General features: G+C 39.6%; 2 protein-coding genes across 3 annotated transcripts in view; one reads left to right on the top strand and one right to left on the bottom strand.

Moving 5' to 3' along the window:
* The window catches only part of LOC139762313 (XK-related protein 6), a 72,738-nt gene extending 71,453 nt beyond the window's left edge, over nt 1-1,285 (bottom strand). The window contains exon 1 of the mRNA XM_071686940.1: nt 1,087-1,285. The gene's annotated coding sequence lies outside the window, so the exon portion shown is untranslated. The remainder of the gene's footprint in view (nt 1-1,086) is intronic.
* A 6,960-nt stretch (nt 1,286-8,245) lies between these two features.
* LOC139762315 (ubiquitin-conjugating enzyme E2 S) overlaps nt 8,246-13,456 on the top strand; it is a 72,562-nt gene continuing 67,351 nt past the window's right edge. The window contains exons 1-2 of one of the 2 annotated variants that reach the window (XM_071686946.1): nt 8,246-8,403; nt 11,807-11,954. In XM_071686946.1, the coding sequence (XP_071543047.1) occupies nt 8,395-8,403; nt 11,807-11,954 (157 nt within the window). In that variant the 5' untranslated portion in view covers nt 8,246-8,394. Of the gene's footprint in view, nt 8,404-10,993; nt 11,060-11,806; nt 11,955-13,456 lie in introns of those variants that run through there. The other variant, XM_071686945.1, reaches the window with a different exon arrangement.

Here is a 13,456-nt window from a genome sequence, read left to right as displayed (position 1 = left end):
ACTGTAGGACGTGTTCCCGTAAGTTATCGTGGAGTCATGATCCAGTTATGGTTGTCATGAAACTGATTTGGAAATGAAACGAATGGACGTGAAACCTGTGGAACATGGTTGGCGGGACCCATGGCATGCATGACCCACGGTGCATGACGCAGGACAGCATGTTCCAGATAGCCATCTCTATAATGGACACCCTCAATCTGTACTTGTACCTATCAATCTTATTCTTCTATTCTCTTGTTTCACTTGCTTTTGTTCCACTTATGCTCTTCAACTCATTATTGCTGTTATCTTCATCAAATTGAGCGTCGGGATTTTTACACAGTCAAGTTGATCACAGACATCAACAGATGGCTCTGCCGCGTCACGATCCTTTTAACCTTCGACTCCAACTTTCCACATACTTTCGGCATTTTCCGTGTCTCGCATCTGGTCCTCGTTTTTATGATTGATAGGAAATTTGAATTAACTGTTTAAGTAGCACCTTATCTACACATTGCTCATAAAGAACATTGGTTAGAGTTAGAATGTTAATCTCACTCAGATGCCTTGTACTAACTCATTCTTACCTCATGCTGTAATTTTACAGGGTCAAAACTGATGCTTCCTCCTGACAATATTATTTGAATGTCGTTTAATGTAAAACGATATTCAAAGCATTTGTTATGATACAGCGCTTAACACATGATTCACTGTCGTCTACCGATCCTTCTGCGCTTTCAACTAAGATGCTCTTCAATAGATCATTTAACAGTAGAATCGATCACATTCACATGGACTCGTTTTTTACATCTGCCCTTAGGTCTGGTGCGTGTAGACTTCCATATGAGCGCACGATCTTGTTTACCAATAAATACAACAGAAAAAAGTAAACAAAATAATCTTTAAGGTGCAGCTGAGGAAAAAAAAATTGAAAAGAAATTCATATTGTTACGTGCGTTTTACACGACACCTGTCGATACAGAGTGCCAGCCAGTAGCGGGATCGTGACATTCATCCGTAAGTAAGGCTAACCTAGCATAACTTCAAAGTTTATGGCCGAAAATCTTGATCTCGCTTCACTGTGAGGAAGGAAATATTTGTACTTACTTGCTACGTTGTGATAAGCTGCTGTGTGGTGCCGAGCAGTTTATATTGATGTTAATCCTCTCAGGTGTTGAACGCGGTGTTTATAACTGATAAGTGTATACGCAACGTCCTTCACCACCTTTATTTGAACCATGCCACTTGCGCGGGAGCTTAACCTACGACTAGACAGTTTGGAATGCAGTGCGCGAGTCAGCCTTATCAGAAGGAACATGCTTAAGACTGAAACTTTAAAGTCTTATCTGCTGATTACGACAAGTTGACCGGCCAACCACAACCGTTCACTGCCCTCAATTCTCTCTGGTCTTGTTCACTTGCTGGAAGCCGATCGAACTTCCTTCTGAAGTCGTGGTTAACTTTGAGTTAAGGGTTAATCGTGAATCTTCGAAAGTCGCGGCCAGGGCTAACTATGGTTACAGGCTGGGTTAACCGTGGTTACAGGCCGGATGTAACAACTACAGTTCGAGTTTAGTTACCGCCACAAATTTAATAACGTGGCGCGGTTTTGCTCCCATTCCCATCCTGCTGGTGACGTTAATAGATAGTCAAGGTAGATTCTGGTGGTGATATCGCGGCATTATTGTCTTTAGCATCTGGCGTGAGGAACGCTTCTGTATCAGCTCAAGGCAAGATAATTTCTTTGGCTACCTGTCGTATCAAATGCTGGGCATGATAAGCATATTCAAGAGGTCATGCGCCTCTCTCGCATACCACACCATTCTGGTAAATGATGATGATTTAAAGCAGTCAGTATTTATCAGTACCTGGGTAGCGATGCTGATACACTTAATCTGTGTCTCCAATATTCACCAGAAACCTCTAAAACCATACACTGTATTCTTTTTTTTTTTTTTAGATATGTAGTAGGAAATAACGGTTCTCAGGAATGGTCAATCAAAATTGTAAGCTTTTGTTGAACTTAGAAATAAAACACAGCTTTTTATGAGATGGTTATGATGAATAGTAATCGGTATTCTGTTTTTAAGCGCCAAAGCTTACGCTAAGTGAAGTTTCAATAAAAAAGATCTTCCGATCGCGCAGTTCGTCCTCTTTTCTGAGTGTTGTCGTGTGAAACGAACAGAACGATATACGTCCTCTGCCTTTTTTTTTTTCTTAATGGGTGTTGCATGTTGCTGCGCTACCAAACTCAAGCACGGATATCTTTTTTTATATGTTGGAGGCTCCAGTCAAGGACAGTGGTCAACATCAAGGTCGGGCCTTAATTGAAATACAGAGAGGTTAATGAAAGGGAAAAAGAAGAGACTAGGAAAAGTATTTACGCATTTTAGGAGTGAAAAAAGATTTAAAAATGTGCTAGGTCATAGTTATTGGGAAAGACATGAGAGGGTACAGAGTTCTAAAACTTTAAGGTATACAGAAAGAAACGGTTATCAAAACGGCCCACCCTTGTGTTGCCATAATCATGTGACGCAGCACCTTGCTGATTTTTTTTTTTTTTCTCGTGGTCTAGCTCGTGGTGGGGCACACAAGCAGCCAGCTTTCGGGAGCATACCCATCGGAGAGGCAAAGTGAACCAATATTGCGGAGGAGGACAAGCTGGTCAAGTTTTGAATGTAGTCTAGAACAGTTTCTGTCAGACCGTTTTCGACTCAACTCTGTCAAGTAAGGCTGCAGAACCGCACCAGCACAGTACTTACTCCATACAAGGACGGATCAGTCCTTTACATAAACAGAGCAACTGTCAGAAGAAAAGAAACTTCGACATCTGAACAGGATTCCCATTTTCTTAGAGGCAGACTTAGCTTTTTCCATAATGTGGGGTTTCCAACATAGAGAGGGTGCTACAGTAATACCAAGTATGTTCACCGAGTCAAGGTATGGAATTACAGAACTGTTGAAGGGATGAGGAAATTTGTGAGGAATTTTCCATAGAGGTAGGTTAATATTAAACTTGACCAGATTTCGTCTTCCCCATTGGAAAATCCTGTCAGAGTCTGAGTTAATTGGAAAGTTTTGTTGAGACGAGATGCACATCGAGCGAGAGAAGGAGCACCGATGAAGGATGTGGAGGAATGCAGTGTTGAGTCGTCAGCGTATGAGTGCAGTTCGTTATATGTGGAAGAAAGAAATTACTGATGAAAAGAGAGTGTAGGAGACAGGACAGAGTCTTGAAGAACGCTGTTGTTGATGGAGAAAGAGTGGAGGCTAATCCATGAACAAACAAGGAGATAGATCGGCCAGGGAGGAAGCTAGATATGAGAGAGCACAGAAAGGGAGGGAAGCCAAAACGGGAGCTTAAAGATGAGACCCCGATACCACACCCTTCAGAAGCTTTGAATATATCAAGGGCAACTACACAGGATTCCCCTAAATCTTTCAGGGATGATAACCAGACATTAATATGATAGGAAAGAATATCACCAGTTGATCTTGCCTTACGGAATCCAAATTGGTTATCAGAAAGAAGACTGATATTCAAAGACCTTGGAAATGGTAGATGTCGAAGCATAGTTAGAAGGGTTAGAACGGTCACCATTCTTAATGATGGGATGTACCAACGCATGCTTCCAAGAAGAAGGGAAAATTCTGTTTTTTTTTTTTTTAACGAGCGGAACAGGCGAGCAAGCACAGGTGCAGGTTCAGAGGCACACTGCCAGTACACGAGGATGGATGCCATCAGGACCATAATCCTTGCTTGTGTACTGAGAGAGAAACGCTTTTCGGATAATTCGGAAAGAGATTACGGGAAGGGGTACAGGATAAGTAAAAGGAACATCAGGGGGTAAAGGAATTCAAATCATCCAAGGTGGAGGAGGTAGAGGAAAAACGGGAACCAGAAAGTTTTTTTTTTTTTTTGTCAACGGGAGAGACAGCTATAGTACCGTCAAAACGGAAAAGTAAAGGAAAAGTAGTGCACAGTTGCTAGAGATGCACTTAACTATAGACCAGAAAGACCTATCAGTGACTGACGAGAAGACGTTATCACCCTTCCTTTGAATAAAGGTACGTTTTGCCTCACGCACGATGTAATTGCAACGATTACGGGCACTGATAAATGCTGAATGGGAATTGGAGGAAGAGAGCTTTTCCAAGTCCGATATGTCTGATCTCTTGCCTGAATGACCTTAGAACAGGAACGGTTGAACCATGGATTGGAAGTAAATGCCGTCAGGGAGGAAGAGGAGATAAATGCTTCCATTCATGCAAGAATAACCTCTAATATGCGTTTTAGCGGAGACAGTAGCATCAACAAAGGTAGTGATTTACCCAAGGAAAGTCAGAAAAGAATTTTCATAAGTTAAACCGGTCAGCTTTATTGAGGTGTCAATATTCATATTTAGAAGGGGCTGCTGGAGGGGAAGTGCCGTTGAAATAGATAAATATGATAGTGTTGTTAGATGAACGAAATGGGGGCGAGATTGTGTAGTTACACTGCGAAAGATTAGACGTGAAAAACATATGCAGAATATTAGAAGGGTGATCCTATCGGTCAGGAATATGGAGAACGTGAGGGCTTCAATTCTGCCACATCCGCGAGGATTCAGCCATTCCCTACGGTGAACTTTGAAATCCCTCAAGCAGAGGCTCTCGGCTTACTGGTGAGACGATGCCACAGTCTCATGACAGAAGATTACACCGTCGAAGAGAGATACAAAATGTGTTGAGTAAGGAGAGCAGCAGCCAAAACAAAGGAAAAGTGTGGTGGTTGGGAGGCAGACTTTGAGCCAGATAACATCAATTTGGGGGGGGGACTCAAGGTTCTCGAGGCGTGCAACATGTGTGTTGATGTTCAGACAAGCAAAGACAACTTTTGAACCGGAATCGTGGGTGATGATTACAGTTGGACTAGAAAAAGAGGCGAGAACATCGTTAGACAAGTGGCTCTCAGAGAGATGTAAGATATTAGGATAGGTCCTACACAGATGGTGGCCAACTGGAGAGAGGTTACAAGAGCAATCACGATTTTGGTACAGAAAAAGAGGCAGTCCATCAGAAAGAGAAAGGTCTTAAGAGGGGGCCGTTACTTCTACTGTCTGAGCCCTCCCTCTCATTAGCAGTAGAATCAGGAGGAAACCTGGAGATTCTTAGTACCACATGATGCCGGGAACTCGGGGCCATAGGTTTCCTGAACTCTGTCATGGCTACACAGTTCAATACTTTGCAAATACGTGGGCTGGATTTCGTCAGCTGTTTGCCAGACCATCTTCAGAGTTTGTCTAGGTTTCCTTGTAAGCTGATGCAGTGCTCACCATCCTCTACTTCTCTTATGTCTATGGCATCATCAGGCATGATTCCAGACCTGACAGGTCACTAAAATGAGCGGGACTCCGCTCATGATCCCTGCCCATTCCCTACTCTTCTTGCTCGACCATCTAACTTCTTTATTAGACTTGTGTGTGTGGTACATTGTCAAATGCTTTCTGGTAGTCCAGGGACAAAGACTTGTCATCCATTTCTTTTGTATGTGATGGAGCTAACTCTCTCTTTGAATTTTAAGATATGTTAAACGTAACCTTTCCCTAAATCCGTGTTGCCCTCCACTTAAGCAGCTTCATTTTTTGCAAAAAATCATGCATTTGCTGTCCAATTATCTTTTCCAGTGTTTTAGAGATATTCTTTTAAGAGAGAGAGAGAGAGAGAGAGAGAGAGAGAGAGAGAGAGAGAGAGAGAGAGAGAGAGAGAGAGAGAGAGAGAGAGATTGGCCTGTATAGATCGGTACAATTTCTCAATCTCCTTTCTTGAAGACAGGCACATTGGTTGCCCTGTTTCACTCCTTGGTACTGTTCTTCCCCTTAACAACACACTGAACACATCAACAGCCTGTCGAGTGTATCTGCACATTCCCTCAGCACAGATGATTTCGTACATACGAGGAGCCTTATACAGGTTAAAACGCTTTGATAATTTTGTTATATCTTCTTGTAGTTTCACTTATCTTTTATAGAAGTCAATAAAAACCATATTGCTGCTTATGGGGCTATAGTTTCTTTCACTATGAAAACACTTATTAATATATAATTCATCTCATATATTTCTACGTCATCCTCAATAATTCGTTGCTCTGAATCCTTTAGCCTCATTGGGTGCTGAATTTATAGGATTCTTTTGCATTTTTCAGAACGATATCTTCAATGTTTCCCTGTACCTTCCTTCTTATCCGGTCGTACTCATTTCGTGCTCTCGTATATTTAAAAAACTAGCCGGTCGTTGTGATGCCTGTATTTCCTCCATAGTATACTTTATAAGTTATTTTTCATTTTGACAACCTCTATTGAACCTTCTTTCTGTCTGACGACATTTCGTTCTCGTTTGTATCCTATTCTAGACATGCTTTGAACCCCTATTTTTACAAATTTCACAGAACTTTTTTATATAGGTCGATACCTTGGTTATGGAACCCCACTTCTCCGGAGGACATAATTCAACTCTGCATAGTTGCCATGATCATATTTCCTCTTTGTATGTTTTCAAGTCTGATCCATATTTTGTTTTCCTGAACCACGTATTCAGTATCCAATCCTACATGATCACTTTAACCGACTGGCGTATCATTTAATGTTTTCCACCACCATGTGAAAAGACAAGCTGTAGTTGTATGTTGTATCGGGCCTGCTGACTCCTGTTAGGCTATGGTGTGTATAGGCAAGAAATTCTGCTGAATGCTTTCCAGCGACGTGTCTCTTTATCCAATGTCCAAGCGAATCTATATTGTGCTACTCTGTTTCCATCAAGTTAAAATCCCCCATCATGAGGAACTTGCCATTTTTTGAAGAGTGCTTTGTTGCTACCTTCATCACCCTGATTGTTCCATCACAGCTTTTCCTTATACTCGCTCTAAATCATTGCAGTTATATCGAGGATTGTAAATTATCAGTACTGTAACATTATGTTCGTCTTTCCATTTGTAGTTTTCTATATATACTACGTGAATGGGTCGTCCAAAGATATTTCCTGGCATTTATATTTATCTTTTACTAAGAGGGTCATTCTTACCGCCTTTCTCTTCCCTGCCCCACCTCACAGCTGTTTGCCTACCCCTCTGGTCAGATTGATTTAGGTTTTAATCTCTGGTAAAATTACATTTTGGAAATTGAAATTATGTTCTTCCGAAGGTTCGTGTAGTGTTTTGCGCGTTTATGATCGTAATTTCTACAGCAAATCGCTACCTTTTGAGATATCCCGCCTATTATTCAAATATATTGGGGGATCCCAATGGGAACCGTGGTTTGGGTGGAGGAAATCACACAGTAGTGATTATCGCGAGAAATGGTCAGAATCGTACAAAAGACAGCAAAAAACACTGTAGAAAACAATTTCAACCAAACCAAACCTAACCTTATCTAAGAAACCTAGCAGTATGACCAAAACGGTCATAATACCATATCTATTTTTTTGTTTCGTCGCCATTTATATAATCACTGTGTATATGGCGGGGATAGAGTTTGCGCTTATGTTCCTCCATCTTTTATCTTTAAATATTAATACCACAACTTAACCGTATGTATACATACATTAATACTGTATGTATATGTATGTATCTGCGTGTACGTTAGACATCTAGAACATTAGGTATTTTGAATGCATCAACGGGTTCTCCACATGTGCCCACGCTAAGCTGAGGTGTTACGAAGTTCATTTGTATCATTAAAGATGTGAGACAACTATGTCGGATGTGGATTCATGTATTTGATCGCCAACTGTATCAACGGGATCTCCATATTTGCCCATGCTAAGCTGAGGTGTTACTAAGTTTATATGTATCATCAAATTTAAAGATGTGAGACAATTATATCAGATGTGGATTCGTATACTTCTCGCCACATACACAAACACGCACTTGAATGTGAACTGATTTTTCAAATACCGTCGCAGCGAACTCTGTCCTCAGATGTAACGGACTTTGAAGAAATATTTGCTCTGCCTCAGTGGCTCGTTACCAATTGCCTTGATTCTTACATACCATTTTTTTTTTTTCTGCTGCGTATGTCCTGTACTCCTGAATTGTCTCAATCTTAACAATTCCCAAGAATAATGATTTTTGCGATGTGAAGATTATTATAAATCATATTTACACCAGTATATCTTCATGTTCACATATGTGCTCTGTAGACGATGTGAAATGTTATAATACATGAAAATGAAATTGACGATGATTTAAAGGGTGCGCGTCATCGAGAGTCGGGGTACGCATGCGCATCATGGTGGCTCCTGATTGGTGGATTTCGAATGTTTGATGCTCTCCGGGAGCGAGACGAAAACAGTGAGAGACAACCCCCTATCAACCCTCTCAGACCTTCTGTGAGGTCAAGTCCCACTGGAATTGCCTGCTGACGGCCTTAAATTAACACCATGGCTTCTGTAAGTAAGAGAACGCCCCTAGCTTAGATTGTGGTGTGTCCAGAGTGGAGGGAGTGAGTGGTGTTGGGTGGCTCGTATAGGTATTGCAGGTAAAGTTAAGAGGACTGGCGTTCTTGGATTGTACTAAATTTCGGTATCATTGATCACCTAAAAGGCGTTTACCTTTTAATTGTAATTGCTTTATCGCAATGGTGTTTTTCTGTGAACCCAAGGAGTAAATACTGGCTTCATTGTGTAGAATACGAGAAAGATGCTTAAGTGGTTCTATCGGGGTCGAGTGAACTTTGGTCAGCTCTGGAATGACCCTGGATGGTTTACTATTCCATTTTTCTCATGCATGTATTGCAAGCAAAGTTCGCAGTACAGCGGTTGTGTGGCAGACTGGTGATATGATTAAAGCTTTTATAGTAGACTTATCTAAGTGTCAAGTGCCGTAGTACCTGAAGTGAAGTGATGAGCCGTGAAGTCTTGTGTACGTAGTTCAAAATTGTACTTAATAAATGACAACCCCAAGGCCGATAGCAGCATGTATGAGATAAATATGATACGTAATTTTTATGCCGAGGGTCGTGATTGGATGAATATGCCCTCTTTTCAGTGGCTGTACATGAGAAATCGCATACGTATCATAGTTAGTCAAGAAAAATATTGGTGTCATGCAAGAATGATGCCGGAGGCCCATATGGAAGTTCTGCCATCATTATTATCCTTATGGGGAATTGTCTGTATTCCACAGGCAGCATGACACCTAGGCCACCAACATACCTGTGAGGCATAGCATACATTCCTATGACAGTAATAAGTGGAATGTGCCTAAGTGTAGGAAGACTTTCAGTATATAAAACTAGAACATTGGTCATGGGTATTATGAGAATTTGTTAGTTAAGGCCTGATCATGCATGGGAAAGTGAGGTGTATAGATGCTCATCACCTGATTACACCTTAGATTGACATGTCAAGCTGTCGATACCCTTGCTTCACCTTTCTAGTAAGTCTTCTTCCTGCTCTGCTAAAAAAAATTTGAAGATTTAAAACCTACTTGATTAGATTGAAAAGTTATTGTTATTATTTTTGCTTATTTGTAAATCTATAATTCAGATGATTTTTTCCACCCATTGATTATTGATCATAGTGCTTTTAAAGTGTTCACCGTGAACTGCCCACCGCTGCACTGTTCTGCTTCCCCTAATTCTGTACTACACTGTAACATGTTGAGATTGCAGTGCGTGCTGCCCCACAGTTCTTGGACTACCTGAGGCTGTCATCAGATAATTGTACTTAATAATGAAGCCATCCATAACTTTTTTGAACATTTATCTGAGTGAGTCTAAATTTTAAATGGGAGTAGAAAAATACTACAATTGACAGATTGAAGGCTTAGAAACAGTACTGTGTGCTTGTAGAGAATTTTGTGACATTTCTGAGGAAATGAATGAGGAGAGTATGGAATGAAGCATCGTAGAGGACTAACATAGCATTGGCATCCACCACTAATTTGGCAGTAAAATTGTTGTCATTGTTAGAGATTAGATTTACATAGATTCTGAACCTTATGAGTCAGAGTTATAGGTTCTTCAGCATGATATTATGTATGAATGTAGAACAAATAATTTACCATTAGATTGCAGAAATAGATTCTCCACTGTTTAGAAAAGTTGTGATTTATGTGGACCAGAGGAGGAAGATTTACAATATTTTATTCTTTGGCACCTGGAATATTAGAAGGAAAGAAGGGAGTCAGAAATACGATAAGCTTATATAGAACAAAATAAGATAATTGGAAAACCTTGTTTGGAAATGAACATTGGGGAGCTGTGAAAGAATGATTTATAAATTTTTCAAAAGGAAAGAGAAGACAGGAAGAAGAACCACAACAACATGGTTTAAAGAATTGAAATAACTATACATAGCAGACCAGAGTGCAGATAATTTGATACATCAACAGAATACAGAGTTGCCATTGCAAAGGTGAGACTTTCTGAAGTGCAAGTGAACTGACCTGTTAGATATATGATAATGACCATGAAAAGTATTTGTAACAAGAAAAGCAAGTGCATATCGTAAGATTGAATGAGAAGAGGGTTTATAACCGCTGTATCTGTTAGGCATAAGAGGAGTGAATTCTGTAGTCGTGGCTCCATCTTTCTTTTTTATTTTCTCAACATTCTTTTTCTAGAATTTGTGTTCTTTGTATTCAGTGCTTTTTCTTTTATCTACTATTACTTCAGCAAATACTCATTTCTTTTACTACATTCTTTATTTCTCATTTTATCTTGAATGAGTCCCCTATTCACAAGGCTGTCTCATTGTTGACATTGTTAGAATTATTGAGAGATTTATAGATTTTATTCATGCCTTTCATTGTCCTTTCATCTGGTGCGGGCAAATCTCTGGTTCTTAACCTTTCTTTGTAGCTTTGATCCATTAGTTTACTTGCAATTTACCTTTGCCCTAAGTGTGACCATCAATACATCTATATGCCTCCATTAGGATCAAACTGGTGATACATGATCATACTCTGATTTTCTCTAGATAGTGTGCATATGATGCTGTATAGACTGCCAGTGCTATCACAGGAATGTTCCTGTAACTGGCTCCCTAAAAGATGGTTATACCCTGGTTTTACTTTACTGTTCCTCATCTTCATATACTCTTGGTAAGTTGGATTTCATTAGCTTATTAATTATCTGACCAGCATTATAACCTGTTTAGGTCATTGTGGGTTGCTAGTATCCTTATGTATCAGTTTATTTAGAGCAGCGTCTGTCAGGGTATTTAGGTATCATTCAAGGCCCTTCGGCAAGTTGGTCTGTATAGATAAGGAATAGCATTGGTATCAAGACTGCTTTGCAGAATGTTAGTGGTTAATTTTACCAGATTCACTTCAAATTGACACACTCTTGTGTAGTATGTTTAGTCTTGTTTTTATGGCTATTGATATTAGTCTCTTAGCATTGTCAATATGTTATTCATAAGATTTCTTTGTGTTCCCTCCTTATGTTTGTATAGATGAGGTGATAGGAATAGTTTTAGTTAGTGTTAAAGAATTCTTAATTTGTATATATATGCTGTGATATGATGTATTACAAGATAAATGATTTAAAGCTCTTCAGTCATTTGCATGTTTTTAGAAACATGGCAATGATGAAGTTAAAGCAGAAAGAAAATTTAATGTTATTTTTATGCAGTTAATCTGCAACATGGGATTTTTTTTTTTAATTATACCTTAGATACAGCTCAGTTTAAGAGTGAAGTTTTAACCTTTCTAGAAAGCAGCAAGCTGTATAGTTCTGTAATAAGTTGAGTCATTGATATGTCAGTTTGTTGTATCATGTCAGTTTTTGATAATACAGTAATTTCATACAAAGTACTGTAAAATTAAAAATGTTGAATTTTATTTCAGACAAGCAACGTTGAAAATCTTTCACCTCAGATTTTGAGAGGGGTGATGAAGGAGATGACAGAACTGGTTAAGGGACCACCAGAAGGCATAAAAGTTCACATGAATGATGAAGACATCACAGACATTCAGGCTACTATCACAGGACCTGGTTAGTATTGAATTGATTTTGATAGTACCCTGTATCACTTGGGATCCAAACACTTGTAAATTTCCTATGGGATTAAAGTTTGAGTCCTTTCTATACCCTACCTATAAATTCTTGTTCATTTGGGTTGGTTAAAGTGTACACATGCTCCTTTTATGGGGAACTGACCTACAGAACTGGGTTAATACCCTTAACAGTACACACAGGCAACAGCAAGGATACTTAATTCTGAAGAGGGTCATTTGCTTGATAAGTATCATTGATAACCCATTTATATATGTAGTGAGGTATTGTTTGAATACCATTCCAATCTCATGTAACATCCAAAGTTTTCTTCTTGTCTTTGTTATGAGCTTTTGTCTGGTATTTTGGGGTTATCCTCAGTGGCTAAATTTTCTGAGCCTGATAGTAAGTTGAGCTTGCACATGGGAAAACAGATTATATTACCACTTTTTGTGAGATTGCATTTAAATTTCTCAAGAAAGGGTGAAGCAGTGTTGTTTGGTTATTTAGGATTTTCAGTGCATGGATTACTTAAGGTGAGGTGCCCAGGGATTGGCAGAATGCTTGCATAAGTACCATTTTATAATGGCATGGGGGACAAAAGTGATGTTGAGATTACAGAGACAGACAAGTCTCTTGGGATGTGAGTTTGAATGGGAAAAAAAAAGACTTGGAGGATGAGTTAAATGGAAAAAAAGACTTGGAGAAAGAGAAGATAATTTTCATATTTTAGTAGTAAACTGGACCATGGGAATTGAGTGAGTCATAGGATTGGTGAGGGATGAAGGTCCTGAGATCACTGAGGAATGCTTGGAAAGAGAGATCATTACCTAGTGGTGCAGAAATGGGTATACTGAAAGGTATAGTAGCCCCAGTGGCATAATATGTATGCATGGTATAGGCCATAGATCAGAATGTGTGGAAGAGGGTGGAAACTTTGGAAATTAATTGTTTGAGGACAATATTTGGTGTGAGGAGGAGGTAGTGATAAGGAAATGACAGGGTAAGAGAGGTGTAGTAATAAGAAGAGTATGGTTGAGAGAGCTGAAGAGGGTGTCCTGAAATGGTTCAGAGATATAGAGAGAATTGAAAACAGAGAATGAACATGGATGGAGGCAGCAAGTGTGCATGGGTTCATGTGTATATATGTATATGTCTGTATGTATATGTGTGTGTGTGGGCGTGTATGTGGGTGGGTTGGGCCATTCCATGTCTGTTTGCTTGTGCTACCTTACTGATGCGGGAGACAGCGATTAAGTATAATAAAAATAAAGATATTTAATTCATTTATTTATTATACTTTGTTGTTGTCTCAGGTGTTAGTGAGGTAGCGGAAGGAAACAGACGAAAGAATGGCCCAAACCACACACACATACATACCTATACATTTCAACATATACATGTTTTGTTTTGCTTTGTCGCTGTCTCCTGCGTTAGCGAGGTAGCGCAAGGAAACAGACGAAAGAAATGGCCCGACCCACCCACATACACATGTATATACA

The sequence above is a fragment of the Panulirus ornatus genome, chromosome 43 (assembly GCF_036320965.1).
Source record: "Panulirus ornatus isolate Po-2019 chromosome 43, ASM3632096v1, whole genome shotgun sequence".
In the NCBI taxonomy this organism is placed as follows: Eukaryota; Metazoa; Arthropoda; class Malacostraca; order Decapoda; family Palinuridae; genus Panulirus; species Panulirus ornatus.
This window is presented reverse-complemented; position numbering and strand designations above follow the sequence as displayed.